Source organism: Zonotrichia albicollis, chromosome 10 (assembly GCF_047830755.1).
Source record: "Zonotrichia albicollis isolate bZonAlb1 chromosome 10, bZonAlb1.hap1, whole genome shotgun sequence".
NCBI classification, from domain to species: domain Eukaryota; kingdom Metazoa; phylum Chordata; class Aves; order Passeriformes; family Passerellidae; genus Zonotrichia; species Zonotrichia albicollis.
In genome coordinates this window covers 6,827,288-6,851,290 of record NC_133828.1, presented here as the reverse complement: position 1 = coordinate 6,851,290, position 24,003 = coordinate 6,827,288, and the positions used below count along the sequence as shown (strand labels likewise).

Genomic DNA, 24,003 nt, shown 5'->3' with positions numbered 1-24,003 from the left:
CTGTCTTGCACTGAATTTATAGATAAAGGCATTTTTTAAAGCTGTACCATATAACTGTAGTTAGAGATTTTCATTTTGCACATGAGAAACCAAATCTGACCTAATCCAAGTCTATCATTTGTTAGCAACAGAGCTGACCTGGTTCTGTTGCTCTGAGGTTTGCAGTCTGTCCCTGTCTTGTTTGTTCTTTCCCTCACTGGGGTTTTGTGCTGGCTTTGTGGCATAGTGCAAGGCAAGGAGTTAACCTGGTGCAATTGTTAACCTGCCACAAAAGCTGCTTCACTGCTATTTGTTACTCATTCATATTATAGGTAGGACTTCCAATGTGGTAATTTATTTGGATTCCATTTTATTCAGAATAAATGCGACATGAGCCATCATATGGCCAAAGCCATAGTCCTGTAGAGTAAAATCAGAAAGCACAGACCTCTGTGACACTTAGCAGGTGGTTCCTGTTTGAAGCCATGAAGCGTCCCAGTGGAAACAAGGAGCTGTAAGTGCAGAGCTCCATGTGTTTCCATGCTCAGTGACTGGGAAGCTTGGTTACTTGATGTGCACAGATTATGAACTGTGCATCACTGGATTTCATTGCATCTTAATTGCTTATTAGAACCCAGTGCAAGGAGTTTTAGAAACAGTGTTCCTTCCTACCACCTTGAGCTTTAGCTTTTTTGTGTTTCTAATATGTCAGCACATTGCCACATGTGCCAGCTTTAAGCCCTTGGTTGTTGGTGAAGTGCCCCCACCACTTTCTCAGTGATCCCCTGATGTGCTTCACAATCCAAGGGCCAGCTGAGGCCTCTGCACACTCCCTTCCCACACCAAGCAGCAAGGAGCTCCCTCAGCCCTGCTTTTCCTCCTGGAGCCTGTCCTCTCCTGACTGTGCTTCCTGCTGAGCCTCCTGGGCAGGGAATTCTTGGAGGATCTGTGTACTCTGATATCTGAGAGCAAAACAGCATGGTTCAATGCAAAATAGCAAAAAAAGAATACCTTGTCCTAAAAATTCTGCATTTGACACCTGCTGGTCCTATTTCCAGTCTGCCATCATCCCTTGATCACAGCCCTGATCTGTGTATTCTTAAGATGAATACAACTGCAGTTATTGGAGTGTCTCATATGTGAGTTGCTGTGTTTTTATTTTCAGGGACAGAATGATGCTGCTGAAATTAGAACAGGAAATTTTAGATTTCATTGGTAATAATGAGTAAGTACTGTACTCTCATAGGAAAAAAGAATTCAAGAGTGTTCCTGTTTATTTAATAAAGCTACTATTCCTTTCTTCCAGAGTACCAAGAAAAAAGTTTCCCCCAATGACATCTTACCATAGAATGCTGTTGCACAGGGTAGCTGCTTACTTTGGATTAGAGCACAACGTGGACCAGAGTGGGAAGTCAGTCATAGTAAATAAAACTAGCAATACAAGAATGTAAGTGCCAAAGCCTTGAAAAACCCTTGTGATGTAGCTCTAACGCTGGGATGTGTGAGGCAGTGATGCTGTAGCAGCTGAGGTCTGTCTCCTCACTGGGAGAGGCATCAGGGAGAGGTAGCTGAGAGCTCTGTACTGTTCATGTTCTTGCTGTGTAATAATGGGATCTGTTTGAATTCTTTTGGGGAAAGAAGGATGTTATCTCTGGGTTAAGTTGTTGCTTTTCTGGCAGAGATGCATTGCTAATTTTGTTTCTGTGAAATGCAAATTTATAGCAACTGTTTATTTCTTTAAAGATTTACACCAGTAAAGTGTACAAAGTGCATTCTTTGTTTCTTTTGGATAGCAGAGCCAGCTCTTATCTTAGAACAGGGTCATTTCTGATTTGGTGAAGGGAGGGGACTTGCACAACTGTGGCTTTTGTATTGTAAAATTCTACTGGGAAAATTCAGCTGTTGAAGTTCTTCTGTTGGAATAATGTTGCTTACAGATCTCTCATGGCCTTACAAATAAACATATCAGGAAAGACAGACATCAGTGAAAATGTCAACCAGGTTAACAAGCTGCTTTACTGGGAGGGCTGGGGAGCTCTTGGAGAAACCTCCAGGAAAATCCATATTGCAGAGAAGATAGCACTGGGGCCACAGCAGCTCTGAAACCTGTGTGGAATTGAGGTTTTCATTCAAGGGACCCAGCTGTTCTCTCCATTCTCTGCACTTGCTCTGTCTCCTCATTCTCTCTCAAACAGACAAAGGTCTAATGTGATGACATATTTATGCCACCTAGTTTCTAGTTTTAACTTAAAGCATTTGCCTGACACTGTTTTTTGTTGGTCTTGAACATGAAAATAGGAGTTGACAGTGCCTGCATATCCTAATCTCAGTCTCTAGGTACACTCTTTATAGCTTTGGGAGAAAAAAATCTAATTATCCACCCTCTTTTAGAGTCAGTAGGACTGAAATGATATGCCACACTGAAATTTCACTTAAGTAAACAGTGTGTCCTCAGAAATTTTAGAAATATATAGAGAGCCTAAATGTATGTTGAATACTTGCATTATTTATGTATGTGTTTTTGCTTTGGCTGTACAATCTATATCTCAATTGACCTAGAAAGCCAAACATTTCAAATCTGTTGCCTTTGCATCTACCAACATCTCTAGAATGAAGCTTCAGTCTACCACTTCAATTGTGGCATAAGAACTAATCAAAAATTAGACCATATTTAAATAGCTTGTGGCCTCTGGAAGCCCCTGTAGGTGTAGTTACTAATTAGCAGGCATTTCATCTAACCTGTAGACATAAAGATTCTTGATGTTTTCAATATTCTTATTTTAAATCACTTTGGATACAAAATAAGAATTTAGAAAGAAAACCTTGGAGATCTGCTCCATGTGGAATAAAGCCAAACTTACCTTTTCCTCATAGGCAGGTTCGCGGCTCCCTCGCCGAGCAGGGATGTTACTGACATCAACCACCCAGTGCACACTGGCACGTCTCAGTGGAGTGGGATTGGTGATTGCAGGGCAGTAAATTCAGAGACCTTTAAAAGAAAGAGGTAAGACAGTCTAAAGGTTCTCTGAAATGCCTGCTAATTATGTTTGGGCAGCCAGTACCCAATAGGCAGGGCTGGCTGTTTCGTAGAAAAAGCTCCCCTCACTCCCTCCAGAAATCCTAGGTAATGATAAATCACAGAAATAGAGAAGAGCATACATTTATTCTGTCCTCTATTAGACAAATATTTCCTGGTTGTCTGAGCTCTTCTCTTACAATAGCAGTCGTTTTATTATTCAGGTACTTGGTATCTCTCTTTAATAACAAGGATTTTGCAAAATACCACTTTTCTTTCACAAAGCAGATAAAATACCAAAGCATTATTTATAATCTGTTGCTTCACTCTCTCCCTATGACTGTGTGAAGCCCTTGCTTGCCTGCATTATACTGTTCTTCTCTTACTCATTTCTGCTTAATTTTGTTTTAGAAGTTTCTAAGTTTCAGTGCTTTCTCCTCTACCTTCTTTCTTCTGTTTTCCCTTGAAATGAACTCTGAGGTATTGCGGCTCTAGCGGCAAACACCTGTCTTCCCTTCCATGCATGCCCAAAATCCATTGCATGGCACCAGTTGGGATTCAAAAGCACTTCTGATTCCCCAAGGGCATGTGGTTTGCTTCCCACCTTAACTGGGAGTTGCAGCAAAAGCTTTGAAAGGAGGAAGAGGTTTTTAAAAGCAGGTTTGTTATGCCTCAGGACAGGATCTGTCAGGGGTGCACCATATATTTTCCATTGCCCAGACAGCCAAAGTCTATTTATTTCAGTTAGAATATGAAGTATATTTTAAATTACACCTGAATATATTTCAGTTTCTTCCACTGTGTGTACAGTATGTTTACAAAACCATAAATATTTTGTTTGTAACAACTTTTCTCAGACCTGACCAAAAGTTTTGTGAGCATATAAAGGATGAGAAGAGCGATGACTTCCAGAAGCGGTACATCCTTAAGAGAGATAACTCTAGTTTAGACAAAGATGACAACCAGGTAAAGCACACATGGCTTGTTCCTTCCACTTGCTGTGTTTGATTGTGCATTCTTACTGTTTTGCTTTGCAAAATAACACTGTACCACTTAATTTAGATGAGAATACGATTAAAAGATGACAGAAGAAGTAAATCTATAGAAGAACGTGAAGAAGAATATCAGAGAGCTAGAGAAAGGATATTTGCACAAGATGTACGTATCTAAACCAGTCTGGCACTGTTTTCTGTGAACCCTTCACACCCATACATGCACAGGTGGCTTTCCAGGAAACTGGTTCTGAATGACACTGAGCAGATAAGAGAGTGAGGCCTGAGTGAGTTTTAAATGATATTGCAGTTACTGAGAAATCTGTTTTCTCTAATTGCTGCTGTATGAAACTCAAACAACCCAAGAATTATTGAGTGTTCTCTAGTGTTACCTAGTGCTATGCATTTCCCCCTTTGCATTGTTTTGTCCCTCACTGCAATTTAAGTCACTGATTTTTGTTACTGCAATCATGTTAGTTGCTCAGAGCAATAATTAAAAGAAAAAAAAAAAAAAAAAACCAAGCAAATTAAAAACAAAAAAAAACTCTTTTCTCACTTGTATGTATAGCAGCCACATTATGAGTGGTCACAGTAAAATAATTTGAGGTCCCATATGTGAAATTCTTGTCAGGAATCTGATCTCCTGACTGGAGATACCCTACAGGACAACATTACAGGCTACAATTCAATTGCAAGTAGTGATTATATTGAGTGAAACAGAACAAATATGTCTTTAAATATACGTGTTACTTTTAATAATCCACTTCTGACATTTATCTATAACTCTTGCACATCCAAAACCAGATTCCAAAGAGAGTAATGAGCTCTTGAGAGGCTAATTTACATTTTTTTGTTCACCTTAGTTGCAAACAAGAATAATCGACTTTTGGATATAAAATTACATTTTCCTTTTGCATTTTAATTTACTGTGTATTAAACCCTTAGAAGCTTTGTGCCAGATGTTGGGAGTCACAGTCAAGGACAACATCATTTGAGTCAGGAGCAGCCTTTTTGGTTGTGTTCCATGTGCTCTGTAGCTCACCCAGACTGGTACCCAGGGCGCTGAGCAGTTAGTGCAGCAGCAGTGGCCTCTCCCCCTCCACCCTTCCCAGCAGAAGACGAGGCAGCTCAGGTGCTGTGACAGCCCTGGCAATCACACACCAGCTGCAAGTGACAGAAGGCACCAAAGGCCCAAGGGAAGAACTGTAACTTCAGAAAAATCTGATAGAAACCAACTCAGCATTGTAACTATCCTCATGCTGACTTTGATCTCCTGCACATGGGCCTTTTTATGTTGTCTTGTTTCCTCATGGAAATTGTTCACCAACAGGTAAAGTTTTTCAGGCAGCTTACTATAAAGAGGGTGCTGTAGAAGTCTGTGTACAATGCAGAAAACTCCAGATTGCTGTGTGTGCTGTAGTAGGGGTTCTAAATGCCATTCATATTAATTTCTGCACTTCTTTGCCCCTCAGTCCCTGTGTTCCCAAGAGAATTATTTCACTGATAAAAGGTAAGAAAATTTGCTGTTTAATTCTGTTTTGTCTTCCTATTTTCTTAATAAATATTAAGCTATCTTATTAAAATGTCAACAGAATCCAGGAGGAAGAAACTAATAGTACACAACAAAGACGACAGATACTTAGGTATTTGATGCTTTCTTTTAAAAAAACAAAACCCAAAGTATTCTGCATGCATTTACCTTTTCTTTCTTGCTTTTCGGGGTTTTTTTTTTTGGTTGTTTGCTTTTCCCCTTCTTTTGCAAGCACTGCTCGTGCTAACAGTTGAGTTTGTAACTTGCAGAATCAATAAGGAGGCATCGGGGAGATCGGCCAACAGCCACCAGAGCAGCACGGAGACGGAGCCGCGGCCCTGGAGCAGCACGGACTCGGACAGCTCCCTGCGCAACCTGAAACCCGCCGTCACCAAGGCCAGCAGCTTCAGCGGCATCTCCGTGCTCAGCCGCGGGGACAGCTCGGGCAGCAGCAAGAGCACGGGCAGGCTGTCCAAAGCAGGTACGGCAGCCTTGGGGCTGAGCTGGGGCTGAGCAGGGTGGGCTGTCCAAAGCAGGCACAGCAGCCTTGGGGCTGAGCAGGGTGGGCTGTCCAAAGCAGGTACAGCAGCCTTGGGGCTGAGCAGGGTGGGCTGTCCAAAGCAGGTACAGCAGCCTTGGGGCTGAGCAGGGTGGGCTGTCCAAAGCAGGCACAGCAGCCTTGGGGCTGAGCAGGGTGGGCTGTCCAAAGCAGGCACAGCAGCCTTGGGGCTGAGCAGGGTGGGCTGTCCAAAGCAGGTACAGCAGCCTCAGGGCAGGCTCTGGGGCTGAGCAGGGTGGGCTGTCCACAGCAGGTACAGCAGCCTTGGGGCTGAGCTGGGTGGGCTGTCCAAAGCAGGTTGAGCAGGGTGGGCTGTCCAAAGCAGGTACAGCAGGCTCTGGGGCTGAGCAGGGTGGGCTGTCCAAAGCAGGCACAGCAGGCTCTGGGGCTGAGCAGGGTGGGCTGTCCAAAGCAGGCACAGCAGGCTCTGGGGCTGAGCAGGGTGGGCTGTCCAAAGCAGGCACAGCAGGCTCTGGGGCTGAGCAGGGTGGGCTGTCCAAAGCAGGTACAGCAGGCTCTGGGCATGAGCAGGGTGGGCTGTCCAAAGCAGGTACAGCAGCCTCGGGGCTGAGCAGGGTGGGCTGTCCAAAGCAGGTACAGCAGCCTCGGGGCTGAGCAGGGTGGGCATGCCTGATGTTCCCCTCCCTGCATCCATTCCCTTGGGATACACCTACTGACCCAGCCCTAGAGCCGTAATGTGACAAATGCAGCGAACCCTTCTGGCTTTAGAAGGAGAATTTCCAAGTGTGCCAATGCCTTTCATCTCATGCAAAGGGTTTGGAAACATTTTTTACCAGAAATATTTTAGTATCAAATATTTGGGGTTCAGGTCTCGATTTCCAGTGGGGCAAAACCGTGACCGTGTTTGCAGGGGTCTTAGGATGAGGGAAGAGATGAGGATCTGACTCCATGTTTCAGAAGGCTGATTTATTATTTTATGATATATATTATATTAAAATTATACTAAAAGAATAGAAGAAAGGATTTCAACAGAAGACTGGCTAAGAATAGAAAAAGAAGGAATGATAACAAAGGCTCGTGTCTCAGACTCTCTGCCTGAGCCAGCTGACTGTGATTGGCCATTAATCAGAAACAACCACAAGGACCAATCACAGACCCACCTGTTGCATTCCACAGCAGCAGATAACCATTGTTTACATTTTGTTCCTGAGGCCTCTCAGCTTCTCAGGAGGAAAAATCCTAAGGAAAGGATTTTTCAGAAAATATCATGGCTACACAAAACTGCATTGCAACATCTTGGGAAATTCTGCACTGCTATCCTTCTAGTCAGATAAAACAGCATTAAAGCCTATGAATTGGTAGTTATTTTTATTGTGTTCTCTTTTCTTTTGTTAAATCAAAATGAATATGGCTCAAATGCTTACTTAATTTTTAGATTGCTGAGAAATGAGGTCAGTGGAATGAAGTTTACTGTTTAATTTTCAAATTCAAAAATACTTACAAGAGTCAGGGTTTCAGAGGGGGTTAATATGTAATTAATGTGAAAACAAAATCTCAGAAAATATGGGAATGAATCTTCTGTGGGTCAAAAATGAAATTTAGTAAATATTTGTATTTCAAATGCCAACATAATTTGTTGCAGTTGCTAATCTCTGGGGAATTTTCAGGCTTGTAATACATGGGTGTGTTATTGGTGGCTGCTTCAGAATTTGGAACAGAACTATAAAAAAGCAGAATATGATTGCTTACCTTATTAGTATTGGCTTTGATCTTATTTATAAAACTGTTTTTTCAAGAGGATCTATTTAAATTTTTTGCTTTTCCTTAAACCACTACCACCTTTTAGGCATATGGCCACACTGCTATATATTAATGCAGTAAAACAGTAACAAATTCTGTTTGTCCATTGTATACTTGTATAAAAAAAGACCCAAACCAGTTCAAGGTATTTCTGCTGTAAAATTGTGCCATCATATGGAGTTATTCCATTTAGCAGTGTAGTGATGTTATTTGGCACAGCTTGAAAAGAAACTGCAGCCTGACAATAAAATACATTCTTAGAAATCTTTGTTGGCTAAATTTCAACAACATAAATGGATTCTTAAAATTTTTGCTGGAGTCTTTATTTTGGCATTCTGAGAATTTGGGCATTCCAGGCTGGGAATGCCCACCTTGATGCTTGTTGCTTCCTGCAGCTCCAGGTTGTGGTGATGGGCACATGCTGAGCTTGGGCTTGTTCACGTTGTTCAGGGATGGAATTGGCTCTGGTTGCAATGGCTTCAGCCTCACTTCTCTGCATAATCTAGAAGTGAACACACTTGGAAATGAATCCAAGTAACTCTGCTCAGGCAATGAGGGTTTTACAGAGCTGGGATGTGCTGTCTCACCCAGTTTATAATTAATAGCTTTGATTTCACTTAATTCAGCAATAAAAAAGGCCAATGCTTCAAGCTATGCTCTCTTTGTAAACACAAGTTGAAGGGTTATAATTAGCAACTTTTATAAGGGATTGCTGAGTAACTTCAAGCAGTACATAAATTCCATCTGAGAGCTTTTTGAGTCTTTCTTTTTCTTCTAGATTATATAGAGGCTGCTAATGGGGAGTTTGTAAATTTAAACAACTGTATTCTGTTTCCAAGTACTGCAAGTATCACACACTTCTTACAAAGTCTTTGCTAAATGGTGTACCTAAAGCTCCAGGTGTCAGGTGATCTGGGAACAGCAGTTCCACAGACCTGTCCATACTGGACTTTTGGAATATTTCCTTTAGCTGCATGCCTTGGCTTTCAGGAAGCTCAGGGTCTGGTTCTCCACTGCCTTGCAATGTTTATAGTAATTCATATCTGTAAAATGAGTACTGATATTTCAATTGGCTGTTTTATTGTCTTTTGACATTTGAATTGTTGCATAAAGCCAGGCTAAAGCTACCATCTTAGCCTCATTTCATTTTTTCTAGCTATATTCTTGATTTCAGCCTGCAAATTGTCAGAGGAGGAAACAGTGCTGAGGGTTTTAGTATAGTGCAAATTGTCCAGCAGGTGAGTCAGAGAAGATCTGACCCCCAGCAGTGGAAATACTGCTCCTTGCTTGTGTGCAGGGCACGAGGCTTTAGCCAGCAGATCCACAGGGTCAGCAGGGCCCTGCAGCTGCATTCCCTGCACAGCTGCAGCAGCTGGGGCTGGGATTCACTGCCTCAGTGCATCCCCTCCACCATCTTGCACTAATGACCAACCACTTCCATCAATTCTGGAGGTATAAATATGCATTTTCTGGCCAGAAAACCAAGCTAGATATGAAAGCCTTACTTTGCAGTGCAAAGCAGTGCTGAATTGACCCTTGGTTCACAGAAGGGACCTTGTAATGGTATTCCAGGGGAGATGGAGGGGGAATCCATTGACCAGGCTGCTGTGAATAATGTGCTTAATGCTGAGCTTTCAGGGTGAGCACTTACAAGTGTATATTTAAAGTGAGCTTGATGTTACTGTCTCTAGGTAAAACCAATTTCTCATTACTCCTCTCCTAGGTTCAGAGTCTTCTAGTAGTGTAGGGTCCTCCACGGGTTCTCTCTCTCACAGCCAGCAGCCTCTTCCAGTGGCAGCTCTAAGCCAGCCCTCCCCTGGCACGCCTGCCGTGTACCCAGCTGGCAGCTCTAGTAACTCTCTGTCCTTTGATGGTGCCATGAGCCAAGTGGCACCTGCTGCTGGCAGTAGCTTCTTTCTGCTTCCCTTGGAAGCAGCGGGCATCCCGCCTGGCAGTGTGCTGGTCAACCCTCAGACAGGTTGGTACATGCTTGGGGCTGTCTCTGTTACACTGGGGAACTGGAAAAATGCACGAGTGCTTGCATAAGGCTTCATGTCAGTATTGTCCTTTGTCCTTTATTTTTCTCTTTATTTTTTTGAATGTGGTTGTGTTCATTCAATGCACTTTATTTAACAAGGAAGCATGACTGGAGGATCAAAGGAATGAGTAAGCTCACATGACTTTCTCTAGAAGAGTTTTAACTTGCATATGTGAGTGACTTGCACAAAATACGAAAATTGTATGATTTACTATCCAGAACACAGAATAACTTAATTGTTTCAGCTTTTTTCAGGAGCGGAAAACCTCCTTTCCAGTGTTTCTATAACACAGTTTCAGTGAGAGGAGACAGCCTGAGAAAGGATTTATATTGACTTGAAAGAACTTATCATCCTTTTTTTTTTTTGATGCAATGTACTCACCTCTCTATGCTCAAGACTGAGTTAATACAAATGAAAGAAAGTAGCACTGGATGAAATACTATTTCTAAACTTGTCCTTGTCACTTTAAAACAGGATTAAATCAGTATTGGTGTAATTGGCCAATACTGCTTTTTTAGGAAGTAGTAGGAAATTCTTACTTCATAATGTAGATGCAAGGAGGTTTGTAATAACTTGTCTAGATTAAATAATGAGTTAGCACTCTCAGGGCAAACTTTTAAAAATTTAAAAATTAGGAAATACTGAAAATTTTAATTTACCTTTAATGTAAAAGATCATAATTTTAGGAAATTTTATCTTGTAATTTTGGTACAATTATTTGTTTTCATTGTAGAAAATAAAATACTTTGGGATATACTTACCATCATTCTGTAGATGGACTTGATTATGCTTGAATATAATTGCACATGATGTTTGAAGCAAAATGTTTCTCATTGGGGTTGTTAAATGTAGCAAATAATTTCTTTCACTAGAAGGTATAACGTTGAAATAGATAAATTCATCTTTTTCCTTAATATGAATCAATTGCTAAAAATTTGGTTACAAATGAGTTGCTGTAGGACTTAATTTTCATAGATAGCCATTGGATTTGGAGGAGAATGTATTTGTCATCTTAGAGCTAAGTTCATCAGTAGTCTTTGATAATTATGTTAGTGTCTAATGAGCTTCTAGCAGAAGGCAAAGAACATTTGGAGAACAAGGAACATTTAGGGGCAGATAAACTTTGATTTCCAGTGTACTTGAACCATCATATTCTGTAATTGTTTCTCTGGCTTTACTGTTCCAATGGCAGCCAAAGCAGAGATTGGTTCCTCAGGGTTTCTGACAGAGGAATCTGTGCTTGGTAATTAGGAAAAGACAGCTCCTAGCCAGCCACTACAAGAAATAAGTGAAGCTCTGGTGATTAGCAGGAAGCAGTAGAAGGAAATAAGAAAATTGGAGTCCTCATTGATGTGAACATTCCCAGTCCTTGAGTGTTGAAATCTCCTGAGCTCAGTTCAGTATCACCTGATGAGCTGCAGTCCAGCTGCTGGAGCTTATTTCAGCAAGTCTGTCCATGTTCCCTCTGCCATGAATTCCTCAGTCCTTTCTTCAGTTACTGTTCCGCTCTTTATGTTGGGCAGTTGCATTTAATATGATGGCACCAAGAAGTCTGGAGGAGCATTAGTCTGCTTTAACAGGGTGCAAAGACTTCAGGCTCTAGAAAGAATAAGAACATTAAATCAGAGGAGAGAAAAATTTCCATCAGTGTTGTGGCCTTTAAGCATCAGAACAAGGCAATGCAGGACACGTGTCACTAAGCAGGTAGGCAAAGGTCCTTGCCAGCCAGGCTGTTGTTCCTTAGATTTGGTTTGGTTTTTTCCAGCCCAGGCACAGAAAGAAGTCACTGGGCTTTTTTCTAATTTATGCAGTTTATTTTTCAATTATTTTTCATTGGCCTATTGCTGTAATATTGAGGTTGCAAATTATTAAATAGGAGAATAATTCTGTGTTATTTATTTTGAAAGCTAAAAGCCAATTAATCTAAGAATAGGAGAGGAGAATCCTTTATCACTAATCTCATTAGCAGTCATAGGAATACCAGGGCAGCTATTGCTTTATATAGTTTTCAAAAACTATTTGCCTTTAAGCTCTCCTGTGTTCTGACTGGTTTTCAAATTTATTAAAGGAGGTAAATTTTTAAGATATCCTTAAAACAGTATTTTAGTAGAGTTTTCCTTTTTTGCTCCTGTCATATTCAATCTACTTGGTTAAAAATCAAGTTTCAAGATGAGTAGCATATAAGAAATTTTTATGTGTGTTCACTACATAAAGACTGGGGTATCTTTGTTTAGCTTCAATGTTTTGGGTTTTAGCTGCATGTAGTCATTGCTGTTATGGTTGTGGGCATTTGGCATGAACCAGTATGACTTCCCTCATTTTTCAATGTTGTTATTGCATTGCTTTTGCCTGCTGTAAGCAGTTTGTGTGTGCTGTCCCAGCTGAGGGGTGCAGCTGCTGTGTTTGCTGTGTTTCCCGGGCAGGTCAGCCGTTCCTCAATCCCGATGGCACGCCGGTGGTGTACAACCCTCCCCTGCCTCAGCAGCCTGGCAGGAGCCAAGTGCCTGGAGCTGCTCCTCAGGCAGCCCTGCCCAGCCCCAGCCAGCACCAGCCCGGAGCCAACGCCGTCCTCTCACAGGTGCACTTGTCAAACACGTGCTCAGGGACCCCGGGGCTCCCCCTCAGCTCTGGGAACAGGGTGGGGGCTGTTTGTTCTGAGAACGGTCACACACACAAGGGGAACTGGGCCTTTTCCCTCCCAGTCCTCAGAAATGTCAGCTCTGATCATGCCTGAGCATGGTGGCAGCTTCTTCTTCAAAATACTGATATGAAAATATTCTGTAACCAAGAACAAGAGGTTCTGCCTTCACCCCTAATTGCACTGTGGAGCTACCCAGGCATTAAAAGCAATATAGTTGGCAGCTGGGAAGAGTTAATCCAGCTGGAACCTTGGGCTTCTTGTCTCAGGGTTGTTTCTCAGCCAGATAAATTCCTGGGCTGTACAGCACAAGCAGGAGTCATGGCACAGTAGGAGTAGCTCAGGACTGGTACAGCATGAACTTCTCCTGAGTAACATTTCAGCATATTCTGCTCACAAAACCACACACACGAGTACAAAATGTATTTTATCCTTGTCTTGTACACAAGTTTAGTAAAATAGGCCAGATTAAAGACTGCCCCAGCCCTAGAAGGAGAAGAAAAGGAAAATGTTTGGGCAGGAGAAGGGAGGGTTCTCCCTCTCCACAGCAGCTGTTTCAGGCACGAAGGTACTGGCTGTAGTCTCCTGTGGTATTTTCAGATGGTTCTTAAATTTTATTGAAAAGTTATTTATAGAACTTCATCTAAGCCTTTTACCTTTGTTTGTTTGTTTTCCCTGTTTAAACCTATTCAGGTAGCTGGGTATGCCACAGTAGAGCTGGTCTGTTTTGAAAAAGGTCTCATTTGTACTCTTTCTAGTTCACAGAAGTGTGTATGTAATATTGGCTATTTTCTTCACAAATTCTTTACGAATTCTCTGATTATCTTCTCAATGGATGCTGGAATTAAACCTGCCTGAAATATTATGAGCAATGATAACTATCTAGAGAAAATATTTTAGTGCTGTTGAAAAAATGAAAGTAGTAGGTTTGAATCCATGGTTAGTAGTAAATTCATTCTGCCTTTAAGTGCTTTGAAAGGGCTCGTGTTTAAAATGCGTGTGGAGTTTTTAGTCTCTCTGAAGGAAACAGTAAATGTTAAATAGGAGCAATTTGCTGAGATAGCTAATATAGTGTATAACAAATAAAGCAATGGATGTCTTATGGGAGACTAAGATATTCAGAGTTATTTCTGTTTTCATTCTATGCAGTCTTAGGCTTAAGAAAAAAGAGGTATCCATTCTGTTTCTGAGAGTGGAGCGAGTTGCTCTTCTGGAGCACAGTTGCTTTTCTCTGTTACAAAAGACTTGTTTGCACTTCTCTCACTCTGTTGTTAACCTTGTTCATAACCCTGTTATTTCTGCAGCCTCTGCGGGCTCTGCAGCCTTCCTCCCAGCCTGTCCAGTACTCTGCAGTGTCGTACCCACCCCCGCTCCTGCCAGCCTCCTCTGCACAGCAATACTCTGTGGTATTACACCTTCTTCCTCTGCTCCTTGCTCTGCTGCCTGCTGCCCTTGCCTTGGCTGCTGCAGTGCTGTGTGGTACAGGGTAGTGACTGGCTCTCAGTGCCACAGCACCTGAGTGCCCGAGGTGGGAACGTTTCACATTCAGCAGGAATACCTGCAATTTATGCTATTTAGATATATCTCTATGTTTTGAGATACATTCTTTCCCTTTCCCTTTGTAAAGAAAGCTTTTCAGTGCTGTTTCATTAGCCAGTCAGTACCTTTTTATGTCTCTGGATTAACCTCTTTCCATTGCTTCCTATTGTTTCCTTGTCTGCTCACTCTTCTGCTAAACCTTAATACATTCCGAGGGATCAGCCGCTCTGATTTTTTCTGGTTACTTTTTTGTAGCTTCTCTGGTAGAATTTTCAACAGTCCCACTTCTCTAGTATCTATTGTTTAATAAGTACAAGCTGGAAATGAAATATCTTAGTCTATCAAAAACCAGGAAAAAAAAAAGTCACAGGAAGTGAAACTGAAACTTAGTAAAGGAGAGTTGTTATCCAAGGGAGAACCTGAACTAGATTAGATCTGAACAGGTCAAAGTCTCTCTGATACTCTGCTGAGTGCATGTTTGTGTTGGGTTTATGTGACAAGCTTTTGGAACAGGGAGCTACAGGAACCCACATTAGACAGCTCCAGGGCTGACCCTGCACGGCCCAGGCTGAGTCAGTCATTCACAGTGGTGGCACCTCTGAGTGTGCTTGGAAAAGGGTGTGAGGGACAGGAGGGACAAACAGCTCCACAGATACACAGGCCAGAGGAAGGAAAGCAAGGAGGTGCTCCAGGTGCTGGAGCAGAGCCTGCAGTGTGGGAGGAGACTTGTGAAGCAGATCCTCCCCTTGAAGCCCATGGAGGACCATGGTGGAGTAGATCTCCACCCTGCAGCCCTTGGAGCATCCCATGGACGCTCTGAAGGAAGCCGGAGCCTTCAGGATCAGGTTTTCTGGTAGGACCCCCACTAGGGCACTCCACTCCTGAAGGACTTCAGCCTTTGGGAAGAACCCACATTGAAGAGGATTGTGAAGGATGGTATCCTGTGGGTGGGACCCCATGCTGGAGCAGAAGAGTGAGGAGGAAGAAGCAGTAGATACATGAGTGGGAACCAATCACAAGCCCCATTCTCCATCCTTTGTGATACTTGGAGGAGGAGGTAGGAGATTTGGGAGTGAAGTTGAGTCTGGGAAGAAGCAGTGGGGTTGAGGGAAGCTGGTTTTAGTTTTGTTTTTACTTCTCACTATCCTGCTCTCTATTAATTGGCGTAAATAAATTAATCTTCCTGTGGTGGTCACTGATGAATGATTTTCCTGTCCTTTTCTTGTCCGACAAGCCTCTCATCGTACATATCTCCCCCCTAAGGATGAGAGGAAAGGTGGAGTGATGTGGGGGACACTTAGGAGCCAGCCAAGGTTAACTCATCACAGTGTTGTACAGCAGCTAATTTTCAACATTAATCAGAAATGTCTTATAATAAATACAGTTTAAGCTGAATTCAAAAGGGATGTTGCTTCTGAAGTTGAGAGTTTGAATAGGTGGTAAAGCAGAGAAGGAAACTCCTTCCTGTTTGTAGTAATTTCAAAGCATTTCCCATTCAGGAAATGGGTTCCAATACTAAGTGCCCTGGCAGTTTCAAAAATTTATTCCTGCTGATGGTAACTTATGTAACATAATGAAAAAGATTGATGGTCTTGGATTGTATTCCAAGTGTAACTCCTCTGTAGTTGGCACCAGGAGAGTGCTCTCTCCATTTATTGGGAATGCCATGTTCCAGGGCTGAATCCTGCTTGTACCATACCTGTCACTGCAGGACAAAGTGACCACGTCAGACTTTACTTACACTGGTAGTGTAACAGAAATCAGTGTGGTGTGGCTTGGGTTTATCCTTCAGACATATTTAGAGCTAAGATAAACTCATATCTCCTCTTCAAACTCAGGATTTGGAAAAGCAGAATATAAAATCCAATGTAGAAAAGCATTATAGTTGCATTTAATAGGCACCATTAAGGAATGAAATACCAACGTCAGATTACTACCTAATGAAAATAAGGCTTTTTAAGATGTACTAAGTACATAAGAAAGGTATACTAAATTAAGTTTTAAGTGCAAATTCATGTTTCCGACAGTAATTAATAATATCTTTAGCCTGGAAACTAAAAAAACCATACCATCATAAAATGTGAATGTAGCTAATCAGTAAAAGATGGAGCTCGCACTTACTTTCTCTTGATTAATTCCTATCTTCTTGGGATGATCTAAGACCAGATGGTCTTGAATTAGTTTTAATGTCCCTGCATGTTTGGAGAGTTCACTTTCAAAGTATGAACCAAATCTTCCTGTTTAGCAAAAAACAAGCAATACTAGTTAGTGATCACTTCTAATTTTCAGGACGTTGCTAATTTGCTGTTGAATTGATCGCTAAGAAAAGGAGCTTGGGGTTACAGTAACAGAGGTTTCAGATTCCACAGGACCCCTGCGGTGCAGAGTGCAATCAGTGGCATCCTTCCAGATGTTAATAAAACCCAGATAGAGGATAGCCACTGGAACCCATTTCTCTCTGTTGTTACTGGATTTCAGATGAAAAGATCATTGATCTCTGCATGTAGGATAATAACTAAGTTAGAGGAATGTACCTTTTAACTCAGGATTAGAACCTCATTATGTTCAGTTCTTAAACGCAAAATTTTACTTCAGCAATCCTAATGCATCCTGCTATTTTAACTGGGATTAGATGTTTTCACTCAAGCTTTGGAGTCCAGTCAGAAAATGTTAGTGACACAAATTCTGAACTTTCTTTTTGACAAATGAATTCTCACAATAAGTAGATAAAGTAGATGTAATCCAAAAGGCAGTGAAAAGAGTGAAGTCCGAACATGGATGTTCTCTCCTGCTGTCAGCCCTGAGAATAATTTGCTACTGTTCCACCTTTGCTGTTGTTCTTTGGCTGCTGTTGCTACTGCCCAGCAATGTGAGACGTGCTGTCCGAAACTTACTGAAGTCCTTGGCTATTTTATTTCTTTTCCCTCGAACGTGCATTTGCAAATGTAGTTTTTCCTGTTTTCCCCCCGGCTGCAGCAAGACAACCTGGGATCGCAGTTCAGCCACCTGAGCCTGGCGCGGCAGGCGCCGGCCGAGGGCGCGGAGCCGGGCCCGGCGCTGTTCCAGCCCGGCGTGGTGCTGCAGCCCCCGCAGCAGCCGGGCTTCATCCTGGCCGCGCCCGCAGCGCCGCCCGCAGCGCCCGCCGCGCCCGCCCCGCCCTACTCGGGCCCCGCGCACGCCGTGGGCCAGCCCGTGCTCCCGCAGCAGGGATACGTGCAGCAGCCCGTGCCACAGGTACGGTAGCGCCTCCCGAGGGCTGGGGGGAACTGCAGCTCTGCTCTTGTGCTGGGCTTGGGCTCCTTGCTGGGAACGTGTTGGTAATGAATGACTTCAGTTTACTTTCCTCAAGTAAACTGTCGACAAGGAAAGTAGAGAAATTGGCTGCTAAAGAGGGAATTTATGTAGCATAAGGGATTTTTGAATCGCTGAATTATTTAACATCTGTTGCACCTTTTAATAAACTTAGCATCTTTGTTTTATGGATTTTGCAGTTAGATGTCTGCTTCTCTAAAGCTGCCTGCAGGCAGTGACCCTCTGACTGTTCTTTGCAGATGTCACCCTGTTACTGTACCCCCAGCCAGTACCCGCACTCCAGCCAGCAGTACCGCCCTGTGTCTGTCCATTACAGCACCCAGCAGAGCCAGGCCCTGCCCCAGCCTGGCCAGCAGACAGGTTTGTTCAACTCTTTCAGCATTTCATTAGACCATTGGGGTGGTTTCTCTCCCGCTTTTTCATTTTAAACTTACTTTGCTGTAAAATTTCAAATAAAGTACAGGATCAAATGTAAAATGCAAAGTGTAGCTAACCTAAGGTGGAGAAATTTCAAGCACTTGTGCATGAAACTTGGGATTCAAGTCATTCCTTTGAGTGGCTCATGCTGTAACTTTAATTATAGGGTTTTTTAAATGTAAAACTTAATAATTTCAAAAAATTGTGACTTAATAACTAATAACTTGATTAACTTGCAAAGTAAGATAAATTAGTACCTTTAAATGATGTGACATTAAAGAGATGTCCCTTAACTGAAAGTTCTAAGCTAAAGATCCTAATCTTAGATGCTGTGGCATGAAAAGAGTGCTGTGCAGAAGATATTGGTGATACTGTTTTACCCTTTGTCCTGTGATTAAAGGTATCAGGTATTGGATGGAATATATAATGTGGTTACCTATTTTAGTAAAGACTTTTCAACTGCTTACCCTTCTATGACCGTTAGCAAGTTTCATTTCCATCTCCTTCCTTTCTTCTTGTCTTTTTCTTTTCCTTACAGATTTTAACTGTAGGCTACCATTATTCTCGCAATCTGTACTTCTAAATACTGTTATGATTTCCTCAAAAGATTTGTATTCCTGAAACAAATTTACTACTCAGTAATATCTTGACTTGTGGTCAAAACTTCAGAAGTAACTAGTGATGTTTGGAGGCAGAGATCCTTAAAGACCAGACTTTTATACCAGCTCTCAGTTTAATCCATAACATCATTCTGAGTTTCCTTCAGGAGGGTCTTTTTAATTCCTTCCCCTGCCCCTCTATGTGTTGCTCTACAGAGACAGGATGGAAGAGCAGCTTTTACAAATATTAACTGGATTTATTTGTGTCCTGTGAAGCAGCATGTAAGAGGGATAGCTCCTCTTCTGCACTTCTTCTAGGAAGTGCTCCAACAGTAGCAACACTTGATGGAGTTATTCAGGGTTCAGTTCACAAAGATTTTTTTCAAAGGAAAACAAATTGCTTGGTTTTGCAACTTGTGTTATCCATGGTGTCAGAGATGTGTTACCCAACTGTATTACACAACCTGCTTTCCTTCTTCAGATTTTTAATTACTTAATAGCAAAAAGTCTGAGGCTCAAGGGGGATTACTTCCCACTGTGGGGACACCCTGTGTGAGCAGCACACAAACTCCCCAAATCAGAGAGCTCAGTGTACATTTGTACCCAAACAAACCAGTCTGAGTTGGAAAGTGTGGGGTGATAAGGTGCAAAGGGATGAACTGGTTGCTATTGGGTAAGTTCCTTTCTTGTATATTTTTAGCTCTTTATATTTTAACTGAATTACACAGGCTGTGGGTGAAAAGTGTCAGCAGATAAACTTCTCTGTCCTGGAAGAAATAAAATAAGCAAGCTGTGCAGACAGCTGCTCTACTGCTTTGATCATGTGCCCTGTACCTGCACTCTGACATCAGGGGATCCTGTTTAGGTACTATGGGAATGGTCCAGCCAATAATTCTGTTCAGTATTGGGTTATTTGGTGTTTACCAGCACTAATGGGAGAAAGAAGGATCTTACCTGAAAATGCATAATTAGTGTTTAACTGAAAATCTCCAAACCGCTCTCCAGCTATTGCTGGTTCTCATTTAATGCTTTATAGGCAAATTTGAATCAGCATTTTGGAAACTGATGGTTCCATGCCTGGTTATGTGTTCTGGAAATACCTCATAAGATGGTGTATTTGAAAATTCTCTCCCTTGTAATTTATTTTAAACCATTGCTATTTGTATTAATTTGACACAAAGCTACACCTGAAGTGGTTGGTGCTTATTGGCAATGTGTGGTTTTGAGCCAAAGGCAGCACGTTACTTGGCTCATACAGCAAAGTGGCTGGGCAAAAATGAGAGTTACAAATCTTGCATTACACAAAAGCCATGGGGGTTGTTCATCTCAGGAAGTGGTCACTAACTATGAAATAACTTTGCAAACACAAATTCAGATAAAAGATGGCAGCTTCTGAGGGCATGGCAACTGCAGCCACTTCTGGTCTAATGTTGAGGAGTGGCCTGACTTTATTGATGAGCTGTTGGATTCGGGGCCGTAACACTGTCTGAGAGGTTTACATTTCTCACAGTGAACCGGTCTCTTTTTCAGCTGCTTCCTGGCTTCCTTTTTAAAGGGGTTTCAGGTGAAATATTTTGGGGGATTTACTTTTAATAAAAATGCTTTCATTGCCTAAAAGATGTTGGGAGAAGAAAACTCTCCTTGAGAAAAAAGCATTTCCAATTGCCATGTTAATGTGAGCCCAGTTACCATGAGACCTAACTGCAGGTTGTTTAAAAATCCAGCCTGAACTACAGTTCCTGTAGGAACATCAGCTGCAGTTCAACTGGCTTCTGCTTCACAAGCCAGGGATAAAACTGCTCCACTTGTAACAGTAGCTGCAGCTGTAACAGTCAAACCCAAGCTCATCAACTCCCAGCTCATTAACTGAGTGCTTGTACTTGCTTTTCTGTTCTTCAATGCACACTGTTTCTCACTCCTAATGCATTATTCAAAAAATGTATTTCCATATTCTGTGAGTTAACTTTTCTTATCTTAACTGTGATTTCTTTTGAATTATGTAAATATTAAGAAACCTGCTCCTATTTTTACCTCCAGTTTCAGAGTATTTCTGTGTAATGGGGCAATGTCCTGTGCAGGTGTGGGGTCTGTGCTGAGTGCTGCATTTCTGTCAGCCCACTCTATGCAGAGGTGAAACTGCAGCTAAAAATAGAGCATTCTTTGGAACGCTCTGGGGAACCTTCGTGGCAGCCAATTTGTATTGTTCCAGTTCCCTCTGCTTGCAGAATTGATTGGCTCTGTCTCTGCAAGTGCCAGAAAAGGCTGCAGAGCTACTCACAGTCCATTGCAGTTTCTGGGACATGAGGGGCTCAGACTGCAGGTGCACTGTCACAGCACAACTTCCCATTCTGCTGCTTTTTAGGGGCCACAGACCACTTTATAACAAAGTATGTTAAAGCATTTTGTATATTACAGATATAAAGGGCATTTTGTGCACAGTTCAAACTTATTAAGAATTCTAAGTACTAATCCTACTTCAAGCATGTATTGTTCTGAAGTTTTGTCTAGTCCTCTGAAAATATTTATAGTGTTGTGTGTTTCTAATGAATAGCTGTCTTGGTTTTAACAAACTGAATCTTCTTCCCTTTAATTTTCTGAAGCAATATTTGATAATATTAACAGTCTTTGTTTGGTGTTCATTGTTGCAATTTCTATGGAGAGCCTGCTGAGGCTGTTAGTGCACAATGTTCATTGTACTGTATGGACAAAATCAATGAACATCCGAGGGTGCTGCTCACAAAAAGGTGTTTTATGTTAACTGGATTACTTTCAGAATAGACTGAGCCTTTTTTTAGCACAGTTTAAAGAAAACCCAAGGGAGTTTTTGCAGCTAAATTTGCTCTATTATAGTTCCTTGCCAAGGTAGGGAGCATGGGGAATGTCAAGGTCAGTGGGCTGTGAATGTGTCCAACTCAAACCCAGACTCTTCTTGCCGTCAGTGCATCTTGACAAGCCCAGTTTTGTTATTCTGGAGGGATAACTGGCTTTGTCTCAGAAACACTGACTGTGTTGGGGTTTTGCTGATGTGGTAAGTAGTGCACACCTGGATGATGGAACATGAGAGAAAAAGAACTTGTGTTCTGCATGTGTTTGGATCATGGTAGCAGTTACCTGCGAAATGCTTTTTAAAAAAAGAGGAAAGGGGAGGTTAGGTTGGACTTTAGAAATGCACAAATTTCCTGTTTGGCATTCATGCTTGGGGTGTTTTGGTTTGTGTTTTGGGGTGAGGTGGGATGGGTTTTTTTGGGCAAATTTTGAAAGATAGGAGAGGATACCAGTTTAAACAATAATAAATTGTTTTAGAGACACTATAGAGGGGTAAATATGAAAATCTTTCTTTGTGTCCCTAAGAACTTTGAATGTAAAACATCTTCCACTATGTACCACTTGAACTTGGCTTGAACTTGGAAGATTTTTTTCAGTCCCCAGTTGGTTTTAGCATTACAGATTTCAGAAGAAATTGCCCCTTTGGAAAGGATTTGCACACAGGCCTTATGCAAATTTTTCTGAAGTCTGATTTAGTTTTGAATTGCAGTCAAGATGCTCTGACCCCTGGGGCACCTGAGGTCCAAGCTGAATTTTGCATATGTAAAATTTTCAGACTGAAGTACCTGGAATGGCCTTGTTGACAATACCAGACAATGAATTGGGTTTGATCCTGTCTAGCATGCTTTGTTCAAGTGCTTCCAGCTTTCACCTGTCCAGTCAAGGTGTTAATGCATGTAAGCCAAGTGTAAATGATAGTGCACGCATGTGGGAGCTGCACTGCAAACAGTATGGATAATATTTCATGCTGAATCCAAATGAGTACATCTGGTAATTTTAATGTTGGCTTCTTTTTATATGCATGATAAGTTCAACTGTTGTGAAGCTGCCAGATTAAACAAGCCATTGGAAAATGCTACACGTGTATTTTTGAATAGGCAACTATGCTTAAAATGTGTTCATTATTTCAAAGTAAGATTTAAATGTATAATTTCAGGTTACCAGATTTTGCCCAACCAGCAGCAAAACTACCAGGGTTTAGTTGGAGTTCAGCAGTCTCAGAATCAAAATCTAGTCAGTGGCCAACACAACAACATTGGGAATCAAATTCAAGGTGTGATTGTTCCATATCCCTCAGTGCCATCTTATCAGGTGGGTAATGTATTCATAACTTTCCAATGACTTCTGTGGGTTTGAGTGTTGGGGTTTTCTTTAAGTCCTTTGCTTTATGGTAGAAATGGCAGAAAGCTGCAAGCAGGTGCCAAAGGTGACTGTGGGAACAAAAGCTAAAGATACAAACCCATAATGAAGTGAGAAGAAACAAGAACTTGTCACAAGTGACCAAGTTCTAGTGCTGTTGAAAGCCAAGTGCTGTGTCAGTTGCACTTCAGAGGGTGGGGAAGAAAAGCTTGGAAAGTTTCCTTCCCACCACTCCAGTTTCTATTGAAGAGAAAACAGCTTGTTAATTCATGGAGTCCTTTGGAGGCAACATTTCCATTTGGGAGGAAAAAGATTTAAAGCTGTTTTTTTTTAATATGGTGTTGTTATTTTAGCTATGTTACCACTCTTATTCTGGTTTTAGAGAATTCCAGGAGATCTTTCAGTTTCTGGGTTATTTTTAAATTCATATATCAGCTTGATGGTCAGGAGGCAGAAGCATTGTCACAGGAGAAAGCCTCACTGTGTGGCCCATTGCAGGTTTCGGTGCCTCAAGGTTCCCAAGCAGTGCCCCAGCAGACATATCAGCAGCCTGTGATAATTCCCAGCCAGTCCAGCCAAGGGCTGCCCACCACAGGAATGCCAGTCTACTACAGTGTCATTCCATCAGGCCAACAGAACAATCTAAGGTAAGCTTAATTTCTCAGCAGCTGGCTTCAGTGGCTTTGTAAGAACTGACAAGATCTGGTTTTAGTACTGCAGATATTAAAACCATTGTTTTAAAAGCAGACTTACATTCTATTTATTCTTTGCTCTTTTGCAATTAAGTGAAACAAGCAGTGCTTTAACTGTGACGTACTTGTTGGACTGGCAAACTTTGTCTCCGTAGCACTCTCAGCAATACTTTACTGCAGTTCCACCTCTTAAATTTCCTGCATTCCATTTCTTACCCATGAGACACCAGTGTGCTCAGCAGTTCAGTCTTTCTGCAGTAATATTTAAGATGACTATCCATATTCACTGGTTTTGACAAAGATACTACATGAATAATGTGCAGAGGAAAAATAATTTGAATCCCAGAAAAAGACTGACTTCTTTTTTGGAACTTTGCATGGAAAAGGTTTAGCTTACTTTGTATTGTAGATGAGGCCTGCTGGCACCAAGCTGGGTGTGAAACAAGTGTGGAAACTTGGCTTTTATTTGATAAATAACCTTTTTTCTTTTCTTTTCTTTGTTTTTTACCTGCCTTGGTAGCAGCAAATTGGTCTGCATGTGCAGCCCTCCCTGAGTATACATCTGTGTCTATTTGAGAACAGATAGGAAGTACCTAGGAGAATTCATTAGGATTCAGCTTCTTACACATTTTTCTTTCTCGAGTTTTTTTGAACTTACAAATGTGCAGCATTTAAAAATACCTGGGAGCTTTTAAACAAGCAGCAACAGTTTGAAGCTTGTTCATCCTTTTGAGAGTGCAGAGC

At 41.8% G+C, this 24,003-nt stretch overlaps 1 protein-coding gene across 11 annotated transcripts in view; it reads left to right on the top strand.

Annotated features, from left to right (window-relative positions):
• Nucleotides 1–24,003, top strand: part of R3HDM1 (R3H domain containing 1) — a 51,742-nt gene that overhangs the window by 16,629 nt on the left and 11,110 nt on the right. For 7 of the 11 annotated variants that reach the window (XM_074547904.1, XM_074547903.1, XM_005487908.4 and 4 more), the window contains 14 exons: nt 1,145–1,204; nt 1,286–1,426; nt 3,853–3,961; nt 4,058–4,153; nt 5,460–5,497; nt 5,580–5,630; nt 5,788–5,999; nt 9,562–9,816; nt 12,301–12,455; nt 13,820–13,921; nt 17,031–17,288; nt 17,606–17,726; nt 22,365–22,519; nt 23,066–23,214. In XM_074547904.1, coding sequence (XP_074404005.1) covers nt 1,145–1,204; nt 1,286–1,426; nt 3,853–3,961; nt 4,058–4,153; nt 5,460–5,497; nt 5,580–5,630; nt 5,788–5,999; nt 9,562–9,816; nt 12,301–12,455; nt 13,820–13,921; nt 17,031–17,288; nt 17,606–17,726; nt 22,365–22,519; nt 23,066–23,214 — 1,902 coding nt within the window. The remainder of the gene's footprint in view (nt 1–1,144; nt 1,205–1,285; nt 1,427–3,852; nt 3,962–4,057; nt 4,154–5,459; nt 5,498–5,579; nt 5,631–5,787; nt 6,000–9,561; nt 9,817–12,300; nt 12,456–13,819; nt 13,922–17,030; nt 17,289–17,605; nt 17,727–22,364; nt 22,520–23,065; nt 23,215–24,003) is intronic. The other 4 variants (XM_026793976.2, XM_014267659.3, XM_026793977.2 and 1 more) reach the window with 4 other exon arrangements.